Source organism: Salmo salar, chromosome ssa18 (assembly GCF_905237065.1).
Source record: "Salmo salar chromosome ssa18, Ssal_v3.1, whole genome shotgun sequence".
Lineage (NCBI taxonomy): Eukaryota > Metazoa > Chordata > Actinopteri > Salmoniformes > Salmonidae > Salmo > Salmo salar.
In genome coordinates this window covers 28,853,468-28,874,009 of record NC_059459.1, presented here as the reverse complement: position 1 = coordinate 28,874,009, position 20,542 = coordinate 28,853,468, and the positions used below count along the sequence as shown (strand labels likewise).

The following is a 20,542-nucleotide window of genomic DNA, read 5'->3' as shown; positions in this document are numbered from 1 at the left end:
TCTTCTGGTTCTCCTGCTGCAGCTAGACAACTGAGAGCCAGCCAGCCATATAACTGGTCTACGGTCTGTGCCCTATAGGGCATGCATGTGTCAGTCTCTGGCTGTCTTTAGACGTAGCCTTACGAAATGGATGGATGGAATAAAAAGGATGGCTAGGTGATGATCATTCCCTACATTTTGCCATAACCACTGACAGATATGATATTGGTGATCATGTGAGTTACAGTAACAGCAGCCATATTGTTGGAGAGAGATTGAGAGCTACAGTATGGAAGAGAGATGTAAGACTAATTGAATCTCACCAGGTTAGATGATTCATCACCCCTGAATGAACGTTTCAAAGAGCTCAAGAGTGGCAAACACTTGTTTTTTGCATACAAATGCTCATGCCGTTGTGATCCAAATATAATGAATCGAAATAGTGTCAGAAAATGGTTTTGGGGACAGTAGAGTGTTTGCTGTGCTCCCTGTTTCCTGGCTGGATGGAGTGCTGGGTCATCGATTCAGACAGTTTAAGGGGATATGAGATAAAGGGTTTGTCAAATCAATTCAAAATAGAGCCCTTAAAAAGGCCCAATACAGCAATTTTTATCTCAATATCAAATCATTTCTGGGTAACAATGAAGTACCTTACTGCAATAGTTTTCCATTAAAATTATTACAAAATAAATAAATAATAATAAAAAAAAAAAATAATATATATATATATATATATATATATATATTTCTCAAGCTGTCACGTCCTGACCATAGTAATATGTGATTTTCTATGGTAGAGTTGGTCAGGGCGTGACAGGGGGTGTTTTGTGTTTGTGTTCTATGTTTAAGTTCTAGTTGTTCTATTTCTATGTTGTTGTTTTTTTGGGTTGATCTCTGGTCTCTGGGTTGATCAGCTGGTCCTCGTTGCCTCTAATTGGAGATCATATTTAAGTAGTGTTTTTTCTTCCTGGGTTTTGTGTGTGATTATATTTTGAGTAGTGTTTGTTTCTCTCTGCGTCACGGTTTGTTGTTTTTGTCAATTCAGTTATTGTTTTGCAAAGTTTCACGGATTTAATAAAATGTGGAACTACAACCAAGCTGCACTTTGGTCTGCTCCTTTCGACAGCCGTGACACAAGCAATAATTTTGCTAGGACTCACTGGGAGTGGTCTGAGTGGGGAAGGGAATAGCACCAAAGTGATGGAGGAGCCTAATGTGATGTAAATGTGAAACTAGCTGATATTGACAGAGAGGTTTGGAACGCTCTTTGTTATTGGTCTATTAAATTTATACCGCCTGGTGACGCCACCAGGCAAGCCAAAACTCCACCGATGAAAAACCTGCTGATTAGAAGTTCCTATGTAGATTGCATTTTCAACAAGCATCTATCAGGAAATAACAATGATCAAATTTTACTTTTACAGTGTTAGTTTCATCAGCTGTGGTACAATATGATACAAAACAGAGGAAAAACTGAATTTTGACTGCCTTGGCCTTTTAGGGTCAGTGGAGCCCAAATGTATGATGGGGTGAACATGACAATATTACCAGATCGAGCTGCTCCAGTGTTCTGTTTATATAGAACCAAGGAATTAAATTCTAACAACAACATTCCACCATGAGACTTGAGAGGATCATTTATTCATTCAGAATGCTACCACAAGGGGAAAAAGCAAACATAAGGGAACCCTTAGATCTGTGTTTCCCAAACCTCTCAGAGTTCCCCCAGCCAGTCCAGAATGTACTCCAGAATCCACAGCTGATTCAAATGGTCACCTAACCGTCAAGCCCTTCTGTTAAATCAGCGGCGAAAATTCTGGAATACATCACATGTGGACTGGATGGGGGTACTCCAGGAGAGGATTGGGAAACATTGCCTTAGATCATGACAAAAAAAAACATGGAGTCCCATGTACTCACATCCGATCATCATCATGGCGACAGCGAAGATCTTCTCTCCATCGGTGGTGGGGGCGATGTTTCCAAACCCTATACTGGTCAGAGAGGTCATGGTGAAGTATAGAGAAGTGATGTAGACCGAGTCTTTGTTGGGGCCGCCCTCCCATTTCCCTGTCCCGCTAGCGTTGAAGCGGTATGGAGAGCCAACCGTCTCCCCTAGCATGTACAGCCAGCTGTCTGTCCGTAGGATGCCCGTTTCCTCGTCTATCACCTCATAGTCACCAATACTGTACCTGTTATAGTCAGTCAAGATAAAAAGATATTCAGCCACTTGGTAGAACAATGGAAGTTTGCTTAAAAAAATGTATCCTTTATTGCTAAAGCCTAGTTAGACAACCAACCAGGTGATACCGGTTAGGTTGAGAAGAGAAAGAACCATGTTAGGGGTAGGGGTTAGGTTTAGGGGTTATGGTTAAGGGGTAGGGGCTAAGTTTATGTTTAGGGGGACAGGGTTAGGTTTAAGGGGGACGGGAAGGGATATGTTTCTGTTTAGGGGTAGGGTTTATGTTTAGGGGCAGGGGCTAGGGTTAAGGGGTAAGGGAAGGGATAGGTTTATGTTTAGGGGTTAGGTTTAGGGGTAGGAGTTAGGGGTAAGGGAAGGGATAGGTTTATGTTTAGGGGTAGGGTTTATGTTTAGGGGCAGGGGCTAGGGTTAAGGGGTAAGGGAAGGGATAGGTTTATGTTTAGGGGTTAGGTTTAGGGGTAGGAGTTAGGGGTAAGGGAAGGGATAGGTTTATGTTTAGGGGTTAGGTTTAGGGGTAGGAGTTAGGGGTAAGGGAAGGGATAGGTTTATGTTTAGGGGTAGGGTTTATGTTTAGGGGCAGGGGCTAGGGTTAAGGGGTAAGGGAAGGGATAGGTTTATGTTTAGGGGTTAGGTTTAGGGGTAGGAGTTAGGGGTAAGGGAAGGGATAGGTTTATGTTTAGGGGTTAGGTTTAGGGGTAGGAGTTAGGGGTAAGGGAAGGGATAGGTTTATGTTTAGGGGTTAGGTTTAGGGGTAGGAGTTAGGGGTAAGGGAAGGGATAGGTTTATGTTTAGGGGTAGGGTTTATGTTTAGGGGCAGGGGCTAGGGTTAAGGGGTAAGGGAAGGGATAGGTTTATGTTTAGGGGTTAGGTTTAGGGGTAGGAGTTAGGGGTAAGGGAAGGGATAGGTTTATGTTTAGGGGTAGGGGTTAGGTTTAGTGTTAGTGTTAAGGGTACCTCTACAACACAGGTCAGAGGTTGGTTCACTTTGCTTAGGGGATTAAGAAGAATATTAGAAAATAATGCATGTCAATGCTGGTGAGAAACAGAAACGTACTTCTCCCACATGACATTGTCAAGACTACAGAGCATGACGGTTTTTAAAGGCTCTGTTTCTCAACCCGTTACTCATTGACTCCCAAGTCGTTTCACTTTGCATTTTTGTTCTAATCCACCGCTAGGACATCTGATTCAACTTGAACACTAATCCACAACTAATCTTCTTGATTAATTAAATTAGGTGTGGCAGAACAAAAGCATGCCACGGCTGGGGAACAGAGGGGGATGGATTAAGAAACACTGAAGAAATATGCAATTAACAAATACAGTAGCCAATTAACAAACACAGTAGCCAGATTGTTTTGACTACTGCGATCATTATTCAAAATATGATAAGTGTATTTTGAAGGGTACCTACATAATGGCTTCATATCACATGAATAAGTCCTATAACAGGTTTTGCCAACCCTCTCCTTGGGGACCACCAGACGGTTTACATCTTTGTTGTCTAATCATCAAGGCTTGACTAGTTAAAATCAGGTGTGCCAGTTTAGGGTTACAGCAAATATCTGCCACATCTGGTGGTCCTGGATGAGAGGGTTGGAAAGTACTGTCATAACACATTAAAGGCAGACTCAGCGATATGACGTAGATGCACAATGTAAACAGCATAGTGGGACAATTTCCGCAACTAAGACCGTTGAAGCAGGAGCTTAAACTTCTCCCCTGTTTTGTCCCGTACCTACCATGTTGTAACAGCGTGAAGTGAACCCGTGCACATGCTCAAATACTTTGTGTGACTGTGTGAGAGCAAAGTCTTGCATGTCGCTATTGCAATGCTGCTCGTGGCAACATCATTTCACTGAATCTACTTTTAATATACAGTAAATCAGTCAGAACAGTACCAGATGCAGGCCAGCCAGTGGGCAGCCAGGCCGAAGACACACACCAACAGGACGAGGACGGCGGCTCCATACTCAATGTAGTGGTCCAGTTTACGAGCTACCCTGCCCAAACGCAGCAGCCGGACCACCTTCAGAGAACTGAACAGACTGCTGATCCCCTGAGAGAGAGAGAGAGAGAGAGAGAGAGAGAGAGAGAGACAGAGAGACAGAGAGAGCGACAGAAAGAAGCAGCAAGAGATTTAAATCATGTCTCAGTTCTATGGAAACAGTAGGGTTGTCCTGTATTTTAAGAGCCATTACTTCAGGTGCAAACATACACCAGGATTAACACAACTGCATTATATTTTTACCCAAACCAACTCAGTGAGTTTGATAATGAAAGGCCTACTTGGGTGACAGCTCGATGGTTCCAGTTCTTCACGTTCCACAAATAAACACAGGCAGAGGGACCATGCAAACAGAATGAAGCGGGGATGAAGAAGAAAAGAAAGAAAGTAGTGAGCATGATCAAAACCGAAAAGAAGAAAATAAAAACAACTTTAAACATGTACAAATGATTAGGTAAATCACATTAATGTAAAAAGGATAATGTGATAAAAAATACAAAAAGTTGAGACACTAAACCTAATCTCTATTAGACTTTATTTTTATTACTAATATGGTTTATTGAGCATGGTGGAATGCGACGAACATGTTACCTAGTAACAATTTCAGTTGACCGATTTAAATGCACATTCCAAAATATTACAAATAAACTCATCAAAAAAAGAAAACGGCCCTTTTTCAGGACCCTGTCTTTCAAAGATAATTCGTAAAAATCCAAATAACTTCACAGATCTTCATTGTAAAGGGTTTAAACACTGTTTCCCATGCTTGTTCAATGAACCATGAACAATTAATGAACATGCACCTGCGGAACGAACGATAAGACACTAACAGCTTACAGACGATAGGCAATTAAGGTCACAGTTCTGAAAACTTAGGACACTAAAGAGGCCTTTCTACTGACTCTGAAAAACACCAAAAGAAAGAAGCTCATTCTGTGTGTGATTTCCTGCAAGACAGGAATGTCAGTGTTCTGCCACGGCCAGCAAAGAGCCCGGATCTCAATCCCATTGAGCATGTCTGGGACCTGTTGGATCGGATGGTGAGGGCTAGGGCCATTCCCCTCAGAAATGTCTGGGAACTTGCAGGTACCTTGGTGGAAGAGTGGGGCAACATCTCACCGCAAGAACGGGCACATCTGGTGAAATCCATGAGGATGAGATGCACTGCAGTACTTAATGCAGCTGGTGGCCACACCAGATACTGACTGTTACTTTTGATTTCGACCCCCCCCCCTTTGTTCAGGGACACATTATTCCATTTATGTTAGTCACATGTCTGTGGAACTTGTTCAGTTTATGTCTGTTGTTGAATCTTGTTAAGTTTGCTGAAAAAACGCAGTTGACAGTGAGAGGACGTTTCTTATTTTGCTGAGTTTAAATCGGCTTGATAAAGGATTTGTGAAGGCTTATTTTAAGCATTAAAATTATTATAACATTATAAAGGCCTCAACAGCGTTACTAAGATATGTTTAGTTTGAAAGTTAGCTAACACATTCAATTTGTTTTCTGTTAACCACAAACATTTGCTAATGTTAGCTTACAGTCGGGGGCAGTCTATGGCGAACGTGTCTGTTTCGAGTCTAAACTGCCACTACAAATAATAAAGAGGAAATGTAGACTTTCTATTACATGTACTAGGAATAGCAAAGTTTTTTCAGTTTGCAGCTAAAAAGCCACAGTAATCTGAGGACGGAGTAGAGTTGAGATTGTATAGGGTGGAGTCTAATCGATTGAAGGAGTTATTGAGAATGGAGGACAACTCCAATCAGATGCCACACCCTTACATATCTTTGCTTGCAATCATATCATGAGTAACCGTCATAATTTCACACATAACTTAAAATGGTCTTTCCATCGTTCTCTGTGCCCCAGATCACACAGCAGAGGCCTCAACTCGTGACAATCCGACCTTGAACAGGCTCAAGCTGTACCCATAGTAGCAGATGTTTCTCTGCTCTCATTGTTCAACTGAAAGTTGTATCAGTTTCATTTCAACCAACGTCTGCAATGATGCATGTATACGGAAATCAGGATGACTACATAATCTTGAGACAGAAGAATAATTGTCTCTCTGCCTTTGAGCTGTTTGTCTTTTAACCCCCAAGGTTATTATACCATGCTTCTCTGATCACCAGACTGTAGGCGGAATTGCCATGCAATTCATTATGTACTATGCCCTTGCGTCTAAGATGTAACTTGCATGTATCCAGAAGAATTCGGTATTCAATTTGTGACTTCGACCACCTCTATGGCCTCGCGTCTCCTCTCTCTCCAGCCATGTCATCTTATCAGAAATTACAGGTCTACAAATCCTTACAAAAATTACCTAAACTCAGCAACAAAAAAAGAAACGTCCTCTCAGTGTCAACTGCATTTATTTTCAACAAACTTAACATGTGTAAATATTTGTATGAACATAACAAGATTCAACAACTGATACATAAAGTGAACAAGTTCCACAGACGTGACTAACAGAAATGGAATAATGTGTCCCTGAACAAAGGGGGGGTCAAAATCAAAAGTAACAGTCAGTATCTGGTGTGGCCACCAGCTGCATTAAGTACTGCAGTGCATCTCCTCCTCATGGACTGCACCAGATTTGCCCGTTCTTGCTGTCAGATGTTACCCCACTCTTCCACTAAGGCACCTGCAAGTTCCCAGACATTTCTGGGGGTGAATGGCCCTAGGCCTCACCCTCCGATCCAACAGGTCCCAGACATGCTCAATGGGATTGAGATCCGGGCTCTTCGCTGGCCATGGCAGAACACTGACATTCCTGTCTTGCAGGGAATCACACACAGGACGAGCAGTATTGCTGGTGGCATTGTCATGCTTGAGGGTCATGTCAGGATGAGCCTGCAGGAAGGGTACCACATGAGGGAGGAGGATGTCTTCCCTGTAACGCAGTGTTGAGATTGCCTGCAAAGACAACAAGCGCAGTCCGATGATGCTGTGACACAACGCCCCAGACCATGACGGCCCCTCCACCTACAAATCAATCCCGCTTCAGAGTACAGGCCTCGGTGTTACGCTCATTCCTTCGATGATAAACGTGAATCTGACCATCACCCCTGGTGAGACAAAACCGCGACTCGTCAGTGAAGAGCACTTTTATTGTTGCTGGTGAGGACCTGCCTTACAACAGGCCTACAGCCTCTCTCAGCCTATTGTGGACAGTCTGAGCACTGATGGAGGGATTGTGCATTCCTGGTGTAACTCAGGCAGTTGTTGTTGCCATCCTGTACCTGTCCCGCAGGTGTGATGTTCGGATGTACCGATCCTGCGCAGCTGTTGTTACACATCTGCAGTTCTCATGCCTCCTTGCAGCATGCCTAAGGCACGTTCACACAGATGAGCAGGGACCCTGGGTATCTTTCTTTTGGTGTTTTTCAGAGTCAGCACAAAGGCCTCTTTAGTGTCCTAAGTTTTCATAATTTACCTTAATTGCCTACCGTCTGTAAGCTGTTAGTGTCTTAACGACCATTCCACAGGTGCATGTTCATTAATTGTTTATGGTTCATTGAACAAGCATGGGAAACAGTGTTTAAACCCTTTATAAAGAAGATCTGTGAAGTTATTTGGATTTTTACGAGTTTTCTTTGAAAGACAGGGTCCTTAAAAAGGGACGTTTATTTTTTTGCTGAGTTTAGATGATTCACGTGAGCAAATGTACAACCAAAAGTACAATAATTACTTGATGATCAAGCCCTCTAATGACATTAGGCCACATGAATCCCCAGTCATACAGAAATGTATATGTTGTTTTCCTTGTCCATAGCAGCTGGCTGGACAGAGCCTCGTTTTCCCTGTACATAGCAGCTGGCTGGACAGAGCCTCGCTTTCCCTGTCCATAGCAGCTGGCTGGACAGAGCCTCGCTTTCCCTGTCCATAGCAGCTGGCTGGACAGAGCCTCGCTTTCCCTGTCCATAGCAGCTGGCTGGACAGAGCCTCGCTTTCCCTGTCCATAGCAGCTGGCTGGACAGAGCCTTGTTTTCCCTGTCCATAGCAGCTGGCTGGACAGAGCCTCGTTTTCCCTGTCCATAGCAGCTGGCTGGACAGAGCCTCGCTTTCCCTGTCCATAGCAGCTGGCTGGACAGAGCCTTGTTTTCCCTGTCCATAGCAGCTGGCTGGACAGAGCCTCGTTTTCCCTGTCCATAGCAGCTGGCTGGACAGAGCCTCGCTTTCCCTGTCCATAGCAGCTGGCTGGACAGAGCCTCGTTTTCCCTGTCCATAGCAGCTGGCTGGACAGAGCCTCGTCAGGCTGACAGTGAATGTCCTGGTGTCTGTCAGCATTAACCGCGGCGCGAGTTGAGAAGCTGAAAGACTAGAGGCCAACAAAGTGCTGTACCTGCATATACAATAGACTTGGTGCCTCTCACAGTCCTGTTAGCATCAGCCTGTTAAGCACCACTGCAGCACTTTATACCACCAACACAGCCAAGTCCTTCATCCACCAACAACTCACAAAGGGACACATCAGGACACTACCACAGATGTAGGCACAAATGGAGGCATGCACACACACAGTACTGGCTCCTAACTTGAGTCTAGTTTGGTTTGTTTAAATGACAACTGAAGGTAGCAACCGTTTGTAGCCCTAGGCTACACGTAAACACATTCCACGAGGGCTGAGTGTCTGGGTTTTTTCGCTCCTCCCTTGTACTTGATAGATGAATGAAGGTCACGAATTAGTAAGGAACTCCCCTCACCTGGTTGTCTAGGTCTTAATTAAAAGGAAAAAACAAAAACCTGTTAGACAGTCGGCCCTCTGTAGAATGAGTTTGACACCCCTGCCCTGGTCCTATAAGGGCAACAGTGTGCATGTGCATGCAATCGTGTGTGTGTGAGAGAGAGAGAACGGTTTGCACATTGTGCAGTGCATGCTAATAATGAAGGTGACCTGAGTAATCAATAGGCCTAGTAGTGTATCATTATCCATCTGTAAATCTGTTGACACTTAAACCCTGCATGGTACAATGAGCCAGAGATGCATTAAACGTTATAATTCAAACTAAAAAGGTGCTTAATGGCATTTACGTGCATTGACCCTCTATTACACCCTGTGCTTTCACATATCCAATAGCGTCAGGGGCCGTATTCACTAAGGGAGTGAACGTTATTTATAATAAAAGGCTTGCATGGAGAAAATCGGACCTCTAAAATGACAATGGATGGCCATCCCTATAAGCAGTGAACCTCTCCAATACCTCCAGGGCTGTATTCACTAAGCGTGTCAGAATAGGAATGTAGATCTATCGAGGATGTAGTTCCACCTGTCCATATAATCATTCATTCATTCAGATCTAAATGGTCCTATATTTATAGATTGTTTTATTTAACCTTAATTTAAACAATACCAGCACTCTTACTCTGAGATTCTGAATACGGACTCAGTCACGAGAAATCGCTTGAGATCAGAATGGACTTGAACAATATTTAAAGATTTCAAAGAAACCACAATATCATGTTTTATTCAATGTTACTATCTATTAGATAGACTTGGCACTGTTTTTAACAATAATTGGCTGAAACTTTAGAGGTGCCGATTTGGCTTAAATTGGGGGAAGGGAAATGGAGTGTATTGATTGTAGAGGGATTTATTGCATCTTAAATGACTCCGGGTTACGGTTCAGCGTCCTGTTTGGTCAGAGCTCCATTTGACCAATTACTATTCATTTTAGACCCCTCTCACACACACACACACACATATCTGAGATGTACTCTTTGTATATGTGTAGGCCGATGTACATATTCCTCTGCATAGCCAATCACACATTGGTTGGTAAATGTTCATACACTGATCCAGTCCTGCAGCTGCATGTCTGGCTAGCGGCGCTGCTAACACTACGGCTACACTAAATCTAGTTCTATGGCTGTAGCTGTGCGGCTGGCTAGCTGTGCTAACGCTATGGTACAGCAGCTATCCCCTCCACCAGAGATCTCATTTACATGACGACAGGAGAAATCCCGAATCCCTTGACACATAATTATAGCAGACGTCAAACCAGGCGGACAAGTTATTTTTAGAAGAAAGAAAATCTATAGAAAGGAGAGATGGCGAGAGAAAAGACAAAGATAATTTTTTTGTTTTGTCTCTTTGCATCTCTCTCCTTGCACGTTGCGAAACTAACAATGCATTTCACTGCACTTCAGTGAGACGTCAGTCTCCAAACCAAATGCTGTACTGACTGCTAGGGGTAGAATTCACATGTAAAACAAAGAATTAGGCTAGCAGACCCTTCTCCCAGCTCCATTTTATGAGATCTTCTTCACAAGCAGGGTTAGGGAGCAACATATTACATTTAATCCGTTACATGTAAGGGATTACAAAAAAACGACAACTGTAATCCATTACCAGCAAAAATGTTGTAAATCAGATTACAGACACTTGAAAAACTACATGATTACTTTGAGGATTACTTTTAAATTCAGAAAGGATGTTTGCGAAATAGATCTTTAACACTTCTCTATTTTCTCAATGACATTCAAATCAGAATTGAAAAAAGTTTGTTCCACCTGAGCGAGTCTGACCACAAGTCAGGGACCACTATGACGACACACCAAATGTATTTGATGGATCGTAGGAATGGGCTTTTGTAGGCTACAGTCCAAGCTATGGTCTTCCAATGGTGCGACTGCTGTCAGCATCCAAAGATCATCCAACTTGAATAAATGCTTGGCGGTAAGGATGACAGTAGTGGTGTAGTCTACAGCGATATGGATATCATTTATTATTGATATCTACATAGCACATTGATGTAAATCACACTGCTGCTCTCTCATTTAGCTATTTGCGCCTGACGGATTGTGGTTGTTGTGGATGGCTTGTTCACAAATCTAAATGTATATTTCAACCCAATAATGGTTCAATTCAAGACGTTTAAGCTGCCTATCAATCATTGTTTTTGAAACCAGTGGACAGCCAGTAAAAAAATAACTCTTGAACAGCTGCCTAGTGCAGATCCCAGCCTATAGAATAAAAGTGGGGCTTTTATTACGCAATCTAATTCATGCTGATAAAACAAAAATACATCCATAGACCTAATGGACACATGCTCAAACTCACACACTTTTGATTGCCGCTTTTCTATAGTCTATCTGTAGTTTCTACATCCATTTTTGGATTTATAAATGATATATATATATATATAATATATATATATATATATATATCATTTAATCATATTATTATATGTAATAGAAGGCGATGGGTTAGAAGAAGCCTACATAACCAACCCATAAAGTAAAATGTTACATTCATATACGGCCAGCTATATAAACTTTAACATTGATTTATCCTGCAATAGATGTCATTCAATTGGTAACATACATTGTCTTCTTCTAATACCTCTTAAGGGGAAAGTAATCTAAAAGTAACTGAATGTAATCAGATTACGTTACTGAGTTTGGGTAATCCAAAAGTGACATTACTGATTACAATTTTGGACAGTAACTAGTAACGGATTACATTTAGAAAGTAACCAACCCTACCCTGTTTACAAGGTAGTACTGGAGGGGACAATATGACTAATTACCCTCACAGTGACCTCGATCAGTTTCCCAACCCTTCCCCTGAAGAGAAAAATATATGTCAGCCAGCTCATTTCAAAAGGAAAAGAGAGTGACAGACAGGGTATACATAACTGGTATCGTAGTGTCTGTCAGACTGTGTGGATGTGATGACTAATGAGGAATTCTATTTTGGTATGCAGATTTTTGCCACTAATCATTTGGACCAATCACGATTCACAGGTGTTCATATCTTTCAAATTTTTGAAATGGGAGGGGAGACATTTGGCCCATAGACCTGTCCTTAACTTGAAACCAGGGTGGGTGGGTGGGTGGGGGCACTACCACTCTGTTTCCACTCCTCATTCTAGGAAGTTTTATAACACGTCTTCCCCCAGAACTAAATCGAGCATCTGACGCAATTACGCACGGTTTTTGTTCTGGGTTTCCGAGATTAGGAACTCATAAATGTCTGTTACTCATACCCAAGACACTCTGGGACTTACAATATATCAGTCATCTCCAATTATTCATCTAAGGTTGCTGTCAATTCTATTTCAAGTCAGAAAAAAAGAATGAAAAGTCCAATTCCCATTTGCCTCATTCAAAAGCAATATCAGTTCACTTCATGAATTGACTAAATTGAAATGGAACCCAACCCTGTGCCTCAGACATGTTAACCTTAGACTTACAGATCTGAAACGGGTGTTTCCAAATCTATTGATACCATCATCACCATGGGGTTGTGTGACTACTGACACACATTTTACATACATTTACATTTTAGTCATTTAGCAGACGCTCTTATCCAGAGTGACTTACAGTAGTGAACGCATACATTTCATAAAAAAATGTCACCCCGTACTGGTCCCCCGTGGGAATCGAACCCACAACCCTGGCGTTGCAAACACCATGCTCTACCAACTGAGCCACACGGGACACACTACAAGATTATCTGGTAAGGAGACTGACCCTAAGTAACCAAAAATTACATAGCACTTCATAGATTTAAAATAACAGCAATAATACACTGAGTGTACAAAACATTAGGAACACCTTCCTAATATTGAGTTGCACCCCTTTTGCCCTCAGAACAGCCTCAATTCGTCAGGGCATGGACTCTACAAGGTGTCGAAACCATTCCACAGGGATGCTGGAATTTGGAATTTGTGAAGTGTTCCAAAAACACGTTTTAATGTGATCAGATGATCTTATATGAAGTTAATTTGATAACATGTGACAACATGTAAAGCAACATGTGATAACACGGAACTACACATGTGAAAACATGATCACATGTAAAGTGTTCCAAAAACACAAGTCATGTGATTTTCCACAAGTGAAATCATGTGGTTTTTTCTGCAAGGGATTTGCCTGTGACTCAATGATATAACACTCATGGATAAATGGGTTTAATTCCATCATTTAATAATGTGTGTGGAGGGTAGGAGGGACAGGGCTAATATGCTTCTCTTTGGAGGATATTTTCTTTCTATTCAAAGAGAATCCTCCCTTTCCTTGCATTCCCTCCTTATCTCTTGGTGAGCAGCTTCTGGTCGTAAACGTGGAGACTAAGAGAACCGCAAAAACCAGAGGGGTCTTTATTTACTGTGACGCACACACACACACACACACACACACACACACACACACACACACACACACACACACACACACACACACACACACACACACACACACACACACACACACACACACACACACAGACAGAAGATGGAGTCACATATTAGAACCAACCCGCCCTAATAACTGAATATGGCTGCCATAAGACAAATAAATGCGGGCAGGTTTGTGTCCATTCAAATGGAGCCTGACTTCCAGTAATATTAACTGGTTAACAGGATGAACTCATATCCACACACACACACACACACACACACACACACACACACACACACATCTAGTAATATAAGCCAATATAACAGTTGGCGCTCTGGGTAGTCAGGAAAAGACTGAGAAAAGGCGGTGTTGGGTTTCTGGAGGGGTAAGGATTAGGACATCAGATTATCAGGATTAGGACAGTAGGTGCTGTCATTAGCGAAACATAATTTAAATGGTCAGACAGGAAAGGAAACACTCTGATATTTCAATATTTTAATGGCTGGTTCAAATGGCTCACTGGGCTTAGACTACTAGGTCATGGTGCTAGCAGGGACAACACCAGGGATGTGGGTTAGAGCATGATGCTAGCAGGGACAACACCAGGGATGTGGGTTAGAGCATGATGCTAGCAGGGACAACACCAGGGATGTGGGTTAGAGCATGATGCTAGCAGGGACAACACCAGGGATGTGGGTTAGAGCATGATGCTAGCAGGGACAACACCAGGGATGTGGGTTAGAGCATGATGCTAGCAGGGACAACACCAGGGATGTGGGTTAGAGCATGATGCTAGCAGGGGCAACACCAGGGATGTGGGTTAGAGCATGATGCTAGCAGGGACAACACCAGGGATGTGGGTTAGAGCATGATGCTAGCAGGGACAACACCAGGGATGTGGGTTAGAGCATGATGCTAGCAGGGACAACACCAGGGATGTGGGTTAGAGCATGATGCTAGCAGGGACAACACCAGGGATGTGGGGTAAAGCATGGTGTTAGCAGGGACAACACCAGGGATGTGGGTTAAAGCATGGTGTTAGCAGGGACAACACCAGGGATGTGGGGTAAAGCATGGTGTTAGCAGGGACAACACCAGGGATGTGGGGTAAAGCATGGTGTTAGCAGGGACAACACCAGGAATGTGGGGTAAAGCATGGTGCTAGCAGGGACAACACCAGGGATGTGGGGTAAAGCATGATGCTAGCAGGGACAACACCAGGGATGTGGGTTAAAGCATGATGCTAGCAGGGACAACACCAGGGATGTGGGTTAAAGCATGGTGCTAGCAGGGACAACACCAGGGATGTGGATTAAAGCGTGGTGCTAGCAGGGACAACACCAGGGATGTGGGTTAAAGCATGGTGCTAGCAGGGGCAACACCAGGGATGAGTGTTAAAGCATGGTGCTAGCAGGGACAACACCAGGGATGTGGGTTAGAGCATGGTGCTAGCAGGGACAACACCAGGGATGTGGGTTAGAGCATGGTGCTAGCAGGGACAACACCAGGGATGTGGGTTAAAGCATGGTGCTAGCAGGGACAACACCAGGGATGTGGGTTAGAGCATGGTGCTAGCAGGGACAACACCAGGGATGTGGGGTAAAGCATGGTGCTAGCAGGAACAACACCAGGGATGTGGGTTAGAGCATGATGCTAGCAGGGACAACACCAGGGATGTGGATTAAAGCATGGTGCTAGCAGGGACACACACACACACACACACACACACACACACACACACACACACACACACACACACACACACACACACACACACACACACACACACACTACTGACCTCGTCCACATTCTCGAATGCGTTGATGACGTCGTAAGGCAGGCAGGAGAGCAGGTCGATGACGAACCAGGTCTTCAGGTAGTTCATCCTGATGAGCTTCGGGTCGGAGATGACCTCTCCGGCCGGGCCCACAAAGGTAGTGTGGAAGTTGAGCACGATGTCCACCAGGAAGATAACGTCTACAATGCTGTCCACCACCAACCACGTCACGTTGTTCTGCTTGGTCTGGAAGAGGAGAGGAGAGAATCTCTGGTATAGTAGCAGAGAGAATCTCTGGTATAGTAGCAGAGAGAATCTCTGGTATAGTAGCAGAGAGAATCTCTGGTATAGTAGCAGAGAGAATCTTAGGTATAGTAGCAGAGAGAATCTTAGGTATAGTAGCAGAGAGAATCTTAGGTATAGTAGCAGAGAGAATCTGAGTAGAGCAGAGAGAATCTGAGTAGAGCAGAGAGAATCTGAGTAGAGCAGAGAGAATCTGAGTAGAGCAGAGAGAATCTGAGTAGAGCAGAGAGAATCTGAGTAGAGAGAATCTGAGTAGAGCAGAGAGAATCTGAGTAGAGCAGAGAGAATCTTAGTAGAGCAGAGAGAATCTTAGTAGAGCAGAGAGAATCTTAGTAGAGCAGAGAGAATCTTAGTAGAGCAGAGAGAATCTTAGTAGAGCAGAGAATCCGTGTTACAGTAGGGGAAAGAATCTATTATACATCCGAGATGATTACATTTATAATAAATTATTACAATGTTATTACATCTATATTGTATCCCTGAGGACAAGATCTTTATTTTTGTAGAGAAGAGACACTTTATAACATAAAATAGAGTGGTTGATGTCACAAGCCTGCACAGCTCTAGAATGTGTTGATAATATACTGCTTGTTATGGTTGAGTTTGGTTGAGTCCCAAAATGGCACCCTAGATAGGATAATGCACTAAATTTCATGCACTGGTCTTTTCCAACAAGCACTGACTTTGCTGATCGCTTCTTTATTGAGGAAAAATGTACTTACGACGACTGTGACATGTGGTTGTCTCACATAGCTATATTAATTAAGATGAACGCACTAACTGTAAGTTGGTCTGGATAAGAGCATCTGCTAAATGACAAAAATTTAAATAATGGCAGCCATCTTGGTCAGGGATAAATTATATACAATTCAATTCAAAGGTTCAGACCTTGAAGGAGACGTTGTAAGGAACCATGATGGCGGTGTAGAAAGTCAAGATGAGGATGACCCAGTCCCAGGTGGTCTTGAAGGCGCAGTAGTGTAGGATGATGTGGGGTGGCGTCTTGGGCGTCTCCTGCTTGTACTGGGGGAGGATGTCTGAGCCCAGCTGGAGGACCTGCAGATTGTATATCTTTGATGAGTTTGATTGAATAAAATCAAAGAAGGGTTTGGGGTAAACAGAGAGGTTACAGTTCACTTAAAGGTTGCTTACAGATTGTTACATCCATATATGGTGTGTGGGAGACAAGTGTGTTTGTGTGTGTGTGTGTGTGTGCACGCGTGTGTATATGAGTGTACAGTGGGGGAAAAAAGTATTTGATCCCCTGCTGATTTTGTACATTTGCCCACTTACAAAGAAATGATCAGTCTATAATTTTAATAGTAGATTTATTTTAACAGTGAGAGACAGAATAACAACAAAAAAATCCAGAAGAATGCATGTCAAAAATGTTATAAAATTATTTGCATTTTAATGAGGGAAATAAGTATTTGACCCCTCTGCAAAACATGACTTAGTACTTGGTGGCAAAACCCTTGTTGGCAATCACAGAGGTCAGACGTTTCTTGTAGTTGGCCACCAGGTTTGCACACATCTCAGGAGGGATTTTGTCCCACTCCTCTTTGCAGATCTTCTCCAAGTCATTAAGGTTTCGAGGCTGACGTTTGGCAACTCAAACCGTCAGCTCCCTCCACAGATTTTCTATGGGATTAAGGTCTGGAGACTGGCTAGGCCACTCCAGGACCTTAATGTGCTTCTTCTTGAGCCACTCCTTTGTTGCCTTGGCCGTGTGTTTTGGGTCATTGTCATGCTGGAATACCCATCCACGACCCATTTTCAATGCCCTGGCTGAGGGAAGGAGGTTCTCACCCAAGATTTGACGGTACATGGCCCCGTCCATCGTCCCTTTGATGCGGTGAAGTTGTCCTGTCCCCTTAGCAGAAAAACACCCCCAAAGCATAATGTTTCCAACTCCATGTTTGACGGTGGAGATGGTGTTCTTGGAGTCATAGGCAGCATTCCTCCTCTTCCAAACACGGCGAGTTGAGTTGATGTCAAAGAGCTCCATTTTGGTCTCATCTGACCACAACACTTTCACCAGTTGTCCTCTGAGTCATTCAGATGTTCATTGGCAAACTTCAGACGGGCATGTATATGTATTCTTGAGCAGGGGGACCTTGCAGGTGCTGCAGGATGTCAGTCCTTCACGGCGTAGTGTGTTACCAATTCTTTTCTTGGTGACTATGGTCCCAGCTGCCTTGAGATCATTGACAAGATCCTCCCGTGTAGTTCTGGGCTGATTCCTCACCGTTCTCATGATCATTGCAACTCAACGAGGTGAGATCTTGCATGGAGCCCCAGGCCGAGGGATATTGACAGTTCTTTTGTGTTTCTTCCATTTGCGAATAATCGCACCAAATGTTGTCACCTTCTCACCAAGCTGCTTGGCGATGGTCTTGTAGCCCATTCCAGCCTTGTGTAGGTCTACAATCTTGTCCCTGACATCCTTGGAGAGCTCTTTGGTCTTGGCCATGGTGGAGAGTTTGGAATCTGATTGATTGATCGCTTCTGTGGACAGGTGTCCTTTTTTACAGGTAACAAGCTGCGGTTAGGAGCACTCCCTTTAAGAGTGTGCTCCTAATCTCAGCTCGTTACCTGTATAAAAGACACCTGGGATCCAGAAATCTTTCTGATTGAGAGGGGGTCAAATACTTATTTCCCTCATTAAAATGCAAATCAATTTATAACATTTTTGCCATGCGTTTTTCTGGATATTTTTGTTGTTATTCTGTCTCTCACTGTTCAAATAAACCTACCATTAAAATTATAGACTGATCCTTTCTTTGTCAGTGGGCAAACGTACAAAATCAGCAGGGGATGAAATACTTTTTTTCCCCCACTGTACATGTGTCATTTCAGTGCACCTCTGTAATCACAAAGGACAGAGACAAATGAATACACAGCACGGGGGCACATGCCTCACCCATAGCCAAATGGAATGGCAACAAGCTCACACACATCTTCCCCCATACACACGCATGGCTTAGCTTTATGAGAGTAGAGTTATAAACATTCACAACAGACATAAATACAGACGCATGCCTTAGCTTTATGAGAGTAGAGATATAAACATTCCCAACAGACAGAACTATGAGTGTACCTCAGCTAGGCGAGAGTGCTTGTGAACGTTCTCTCCTTTGTGTACAGTAGGCTGTAGCTGCTGTAACACCCCTCTACTGCTGGTCAGAGCACGAGTTAGCCGAGCGAACTTCCCCCAACCTGAGGCAACAAAAAAAACATGTTTTGGGGTTAGCAGTCTGTGTGAAGATAATGAGAGAAATAATAGTTTTACAAAAGATGATAAAGATTGAACTTATTAATTAGCCAGAGTGTTATTACTAATAAAACTATGTGTTTCGATAAAAAGCAACACCCTGATGAAGGCTTTAGACAAAACACATTTTTTATAATAATGTTATGATATTTTATTGTAAAACACACACACACACACACACACACACACACACACACACACACACACACACACACACACACACACACACACACACACACACACACACACACACACACACACACACAGCCTACTCTAAAAAGTTTTGTATAATAAAGACTGATTTGTATCATCTATAGGGGACTATCCCAGGAAGGTACTGTAGGATCACATCCTCTGCTGCCACTCACCTTTCGAGGTTTCATCTTCTATTGGCTGTTTAAAGGCTGTGATGTCACTGAAGGTGCACAGAAACAGCACCACTTTTTCCTGTTCGTTTCGTATAGGGGCTATCTTCACAAAGAACCATACCGGCGTTCCTGAGACGAGGGAACATACACTGGTGAATAAACATAGCTTCATCTATAGCAGGATTTGTTTGATACAAATCGATCAAATGGGGAACACAACCATCAACAGTAAGTTATTTGGGGAGTTATAGTTGGGACTGTATTCACAAAGCATGTCACTGTGCTGATCTAGAATCAGGTCCCCCCTGATTCATTATGATCTACAAGACAAATTGGATCCTAGCTCAGCACTCCTCCTCTTGAGACGCTTTGTGGATGCGGCCCCTGATCTCCAGCATTCGTGCTGTTCCATGCGGCGTTGGAACATCATTGTACATATTCATAAGAAATGGCTGAATACATTTGCATTATGAGGCTTTTTTAATTTTTATTCAATTGGTACTTACTGTTCTTTTTATACATGAGTATTTCAAACGAATTCATCTCGTAGTTTTCGAACGTTAGCCGTACTTTCTGGCTAGTATCTTTGTCTGTGAGCTCCCCGTACATGAAGCTAGGAAACACAAAACAATGTGTTTATTTTTATGACAAAAAAAACATTAAAAATCAAGTACGTAGACATGTTAGTGGGTTAGTTAGAGCAAAACAGTGAAATGAGGCTGTTAGCCCATGAATGTTGTTGTCTGTGTAAATCTAGTCAATCTTTTGAACTGCCTTACTGAGGAGGACAACAGGGTGTGTTAAGTGTACTTACCCATTTTTCTTATGATTGCACAAACAATGTCATAATCTGAATTCTCTGTCCTTTTCACTTCTCTCTCATTCCCTCGCTCTGACTCTTAACTGGCTATTTCTCCCCCCGGGAGTATTCATTGCCTAAACGTTCTCCCTACCTTACAGGTCTGTCCCTGTGGGCCGAATGGGCTGATGCTAACAGAGATGACGCCGTCAGGGGACTCTTCCAAGACACACACACAGTGACTCAACATCAGCGAGTCAAATCCCAGATCCATCACAGATTACACCAGTGTGGGCAGAGAGGTGTGGCAGACAGATTGTCTTGTTTCTCACCTAAGGAAGTGTTTGTAGACATCGGCCTAGTAGATCTGTTCTAGCCCATCTGATTCAACTAGTCAAGGGCTTGATGATTAAACAAGCGCTCAGCATATGTGGGAACTCCTTCAAGACTGTTGGAAAAACATTCCTCATGAAGCTGGTTGAGAGAATGCCAAGAGTGTGCAAAGCTTTCATCAAGGCAAAGGGGCGGCAACATTGAACTCTCTCTCTCTCTCTCTCTCTCTCTCTCTCTCTCTCTCTCTCTCTCTCTCTCTCTCTCTCTCTCTCTCTCTCTCTCTCTCTCTCTCTCTCTCTCTCTCTCTCTCTCTCTCTCTCTCTCTCTCTCTCTCTCTCTCTCTCTCTCTCTCTCTCTCTCTCTCGCAGT

The 20,542-nt window shown here is 43.2% G+C and overlaps 1 protein-coding gene across 7 annotated transcripts in view; it reads right to left on the bottom strand.

Annotated features, from left to right (window-relative positions):
- Positions 1-20,542, bottom strand: part of LOC106577203 (potassium voltage-gated channel subfamily H member 1) — a 92,321-nt gene that overhangs the window by 64,067 nt on the left and 7,712 nt on the right. For 3 of the 7 annotated variants that reach the window (XM_014155094.2, XM_014155095.2, XM_014155099.2), the window contains 8 exons: positions 19,548-19,654; positions 19,042-19,170; positions 18,500-18,618; positions 16,288-16,470; positions 15,118-15,342; positions 4,472-4,498; positions 4,084-4,241; positions 1,900-2,171 (listed from right to left, as the gene is read on the bottom strand). In XM_014155094.2, coding sequence (XP_014010569.1) covers positions 1,900-2,171; positions 4,084-4,241; positions 4,472-4,498; positions 15,118-15,342; positions 16,288-16,470; positions 18,500-18,618; positions 19,042-19,170; positions 19,548-19,654 — 1,220 coding nt within the window. The remainder of the gene's footprint in view (positions 1-1,899; positions 2,172-4,083; positions 4,242-4,471; positions 4,499-15,117; positions 15,343-16,287; positions 16,471-18,499; positions 18,619-19,041; positions 19,171-19,547; positions 19,655-20,542) is intronic. The other 4 variants (XM_014155096.2, XM_014155100.2, XM_014155098.2 and 1 more) reach the window with 3 other exon arrangements.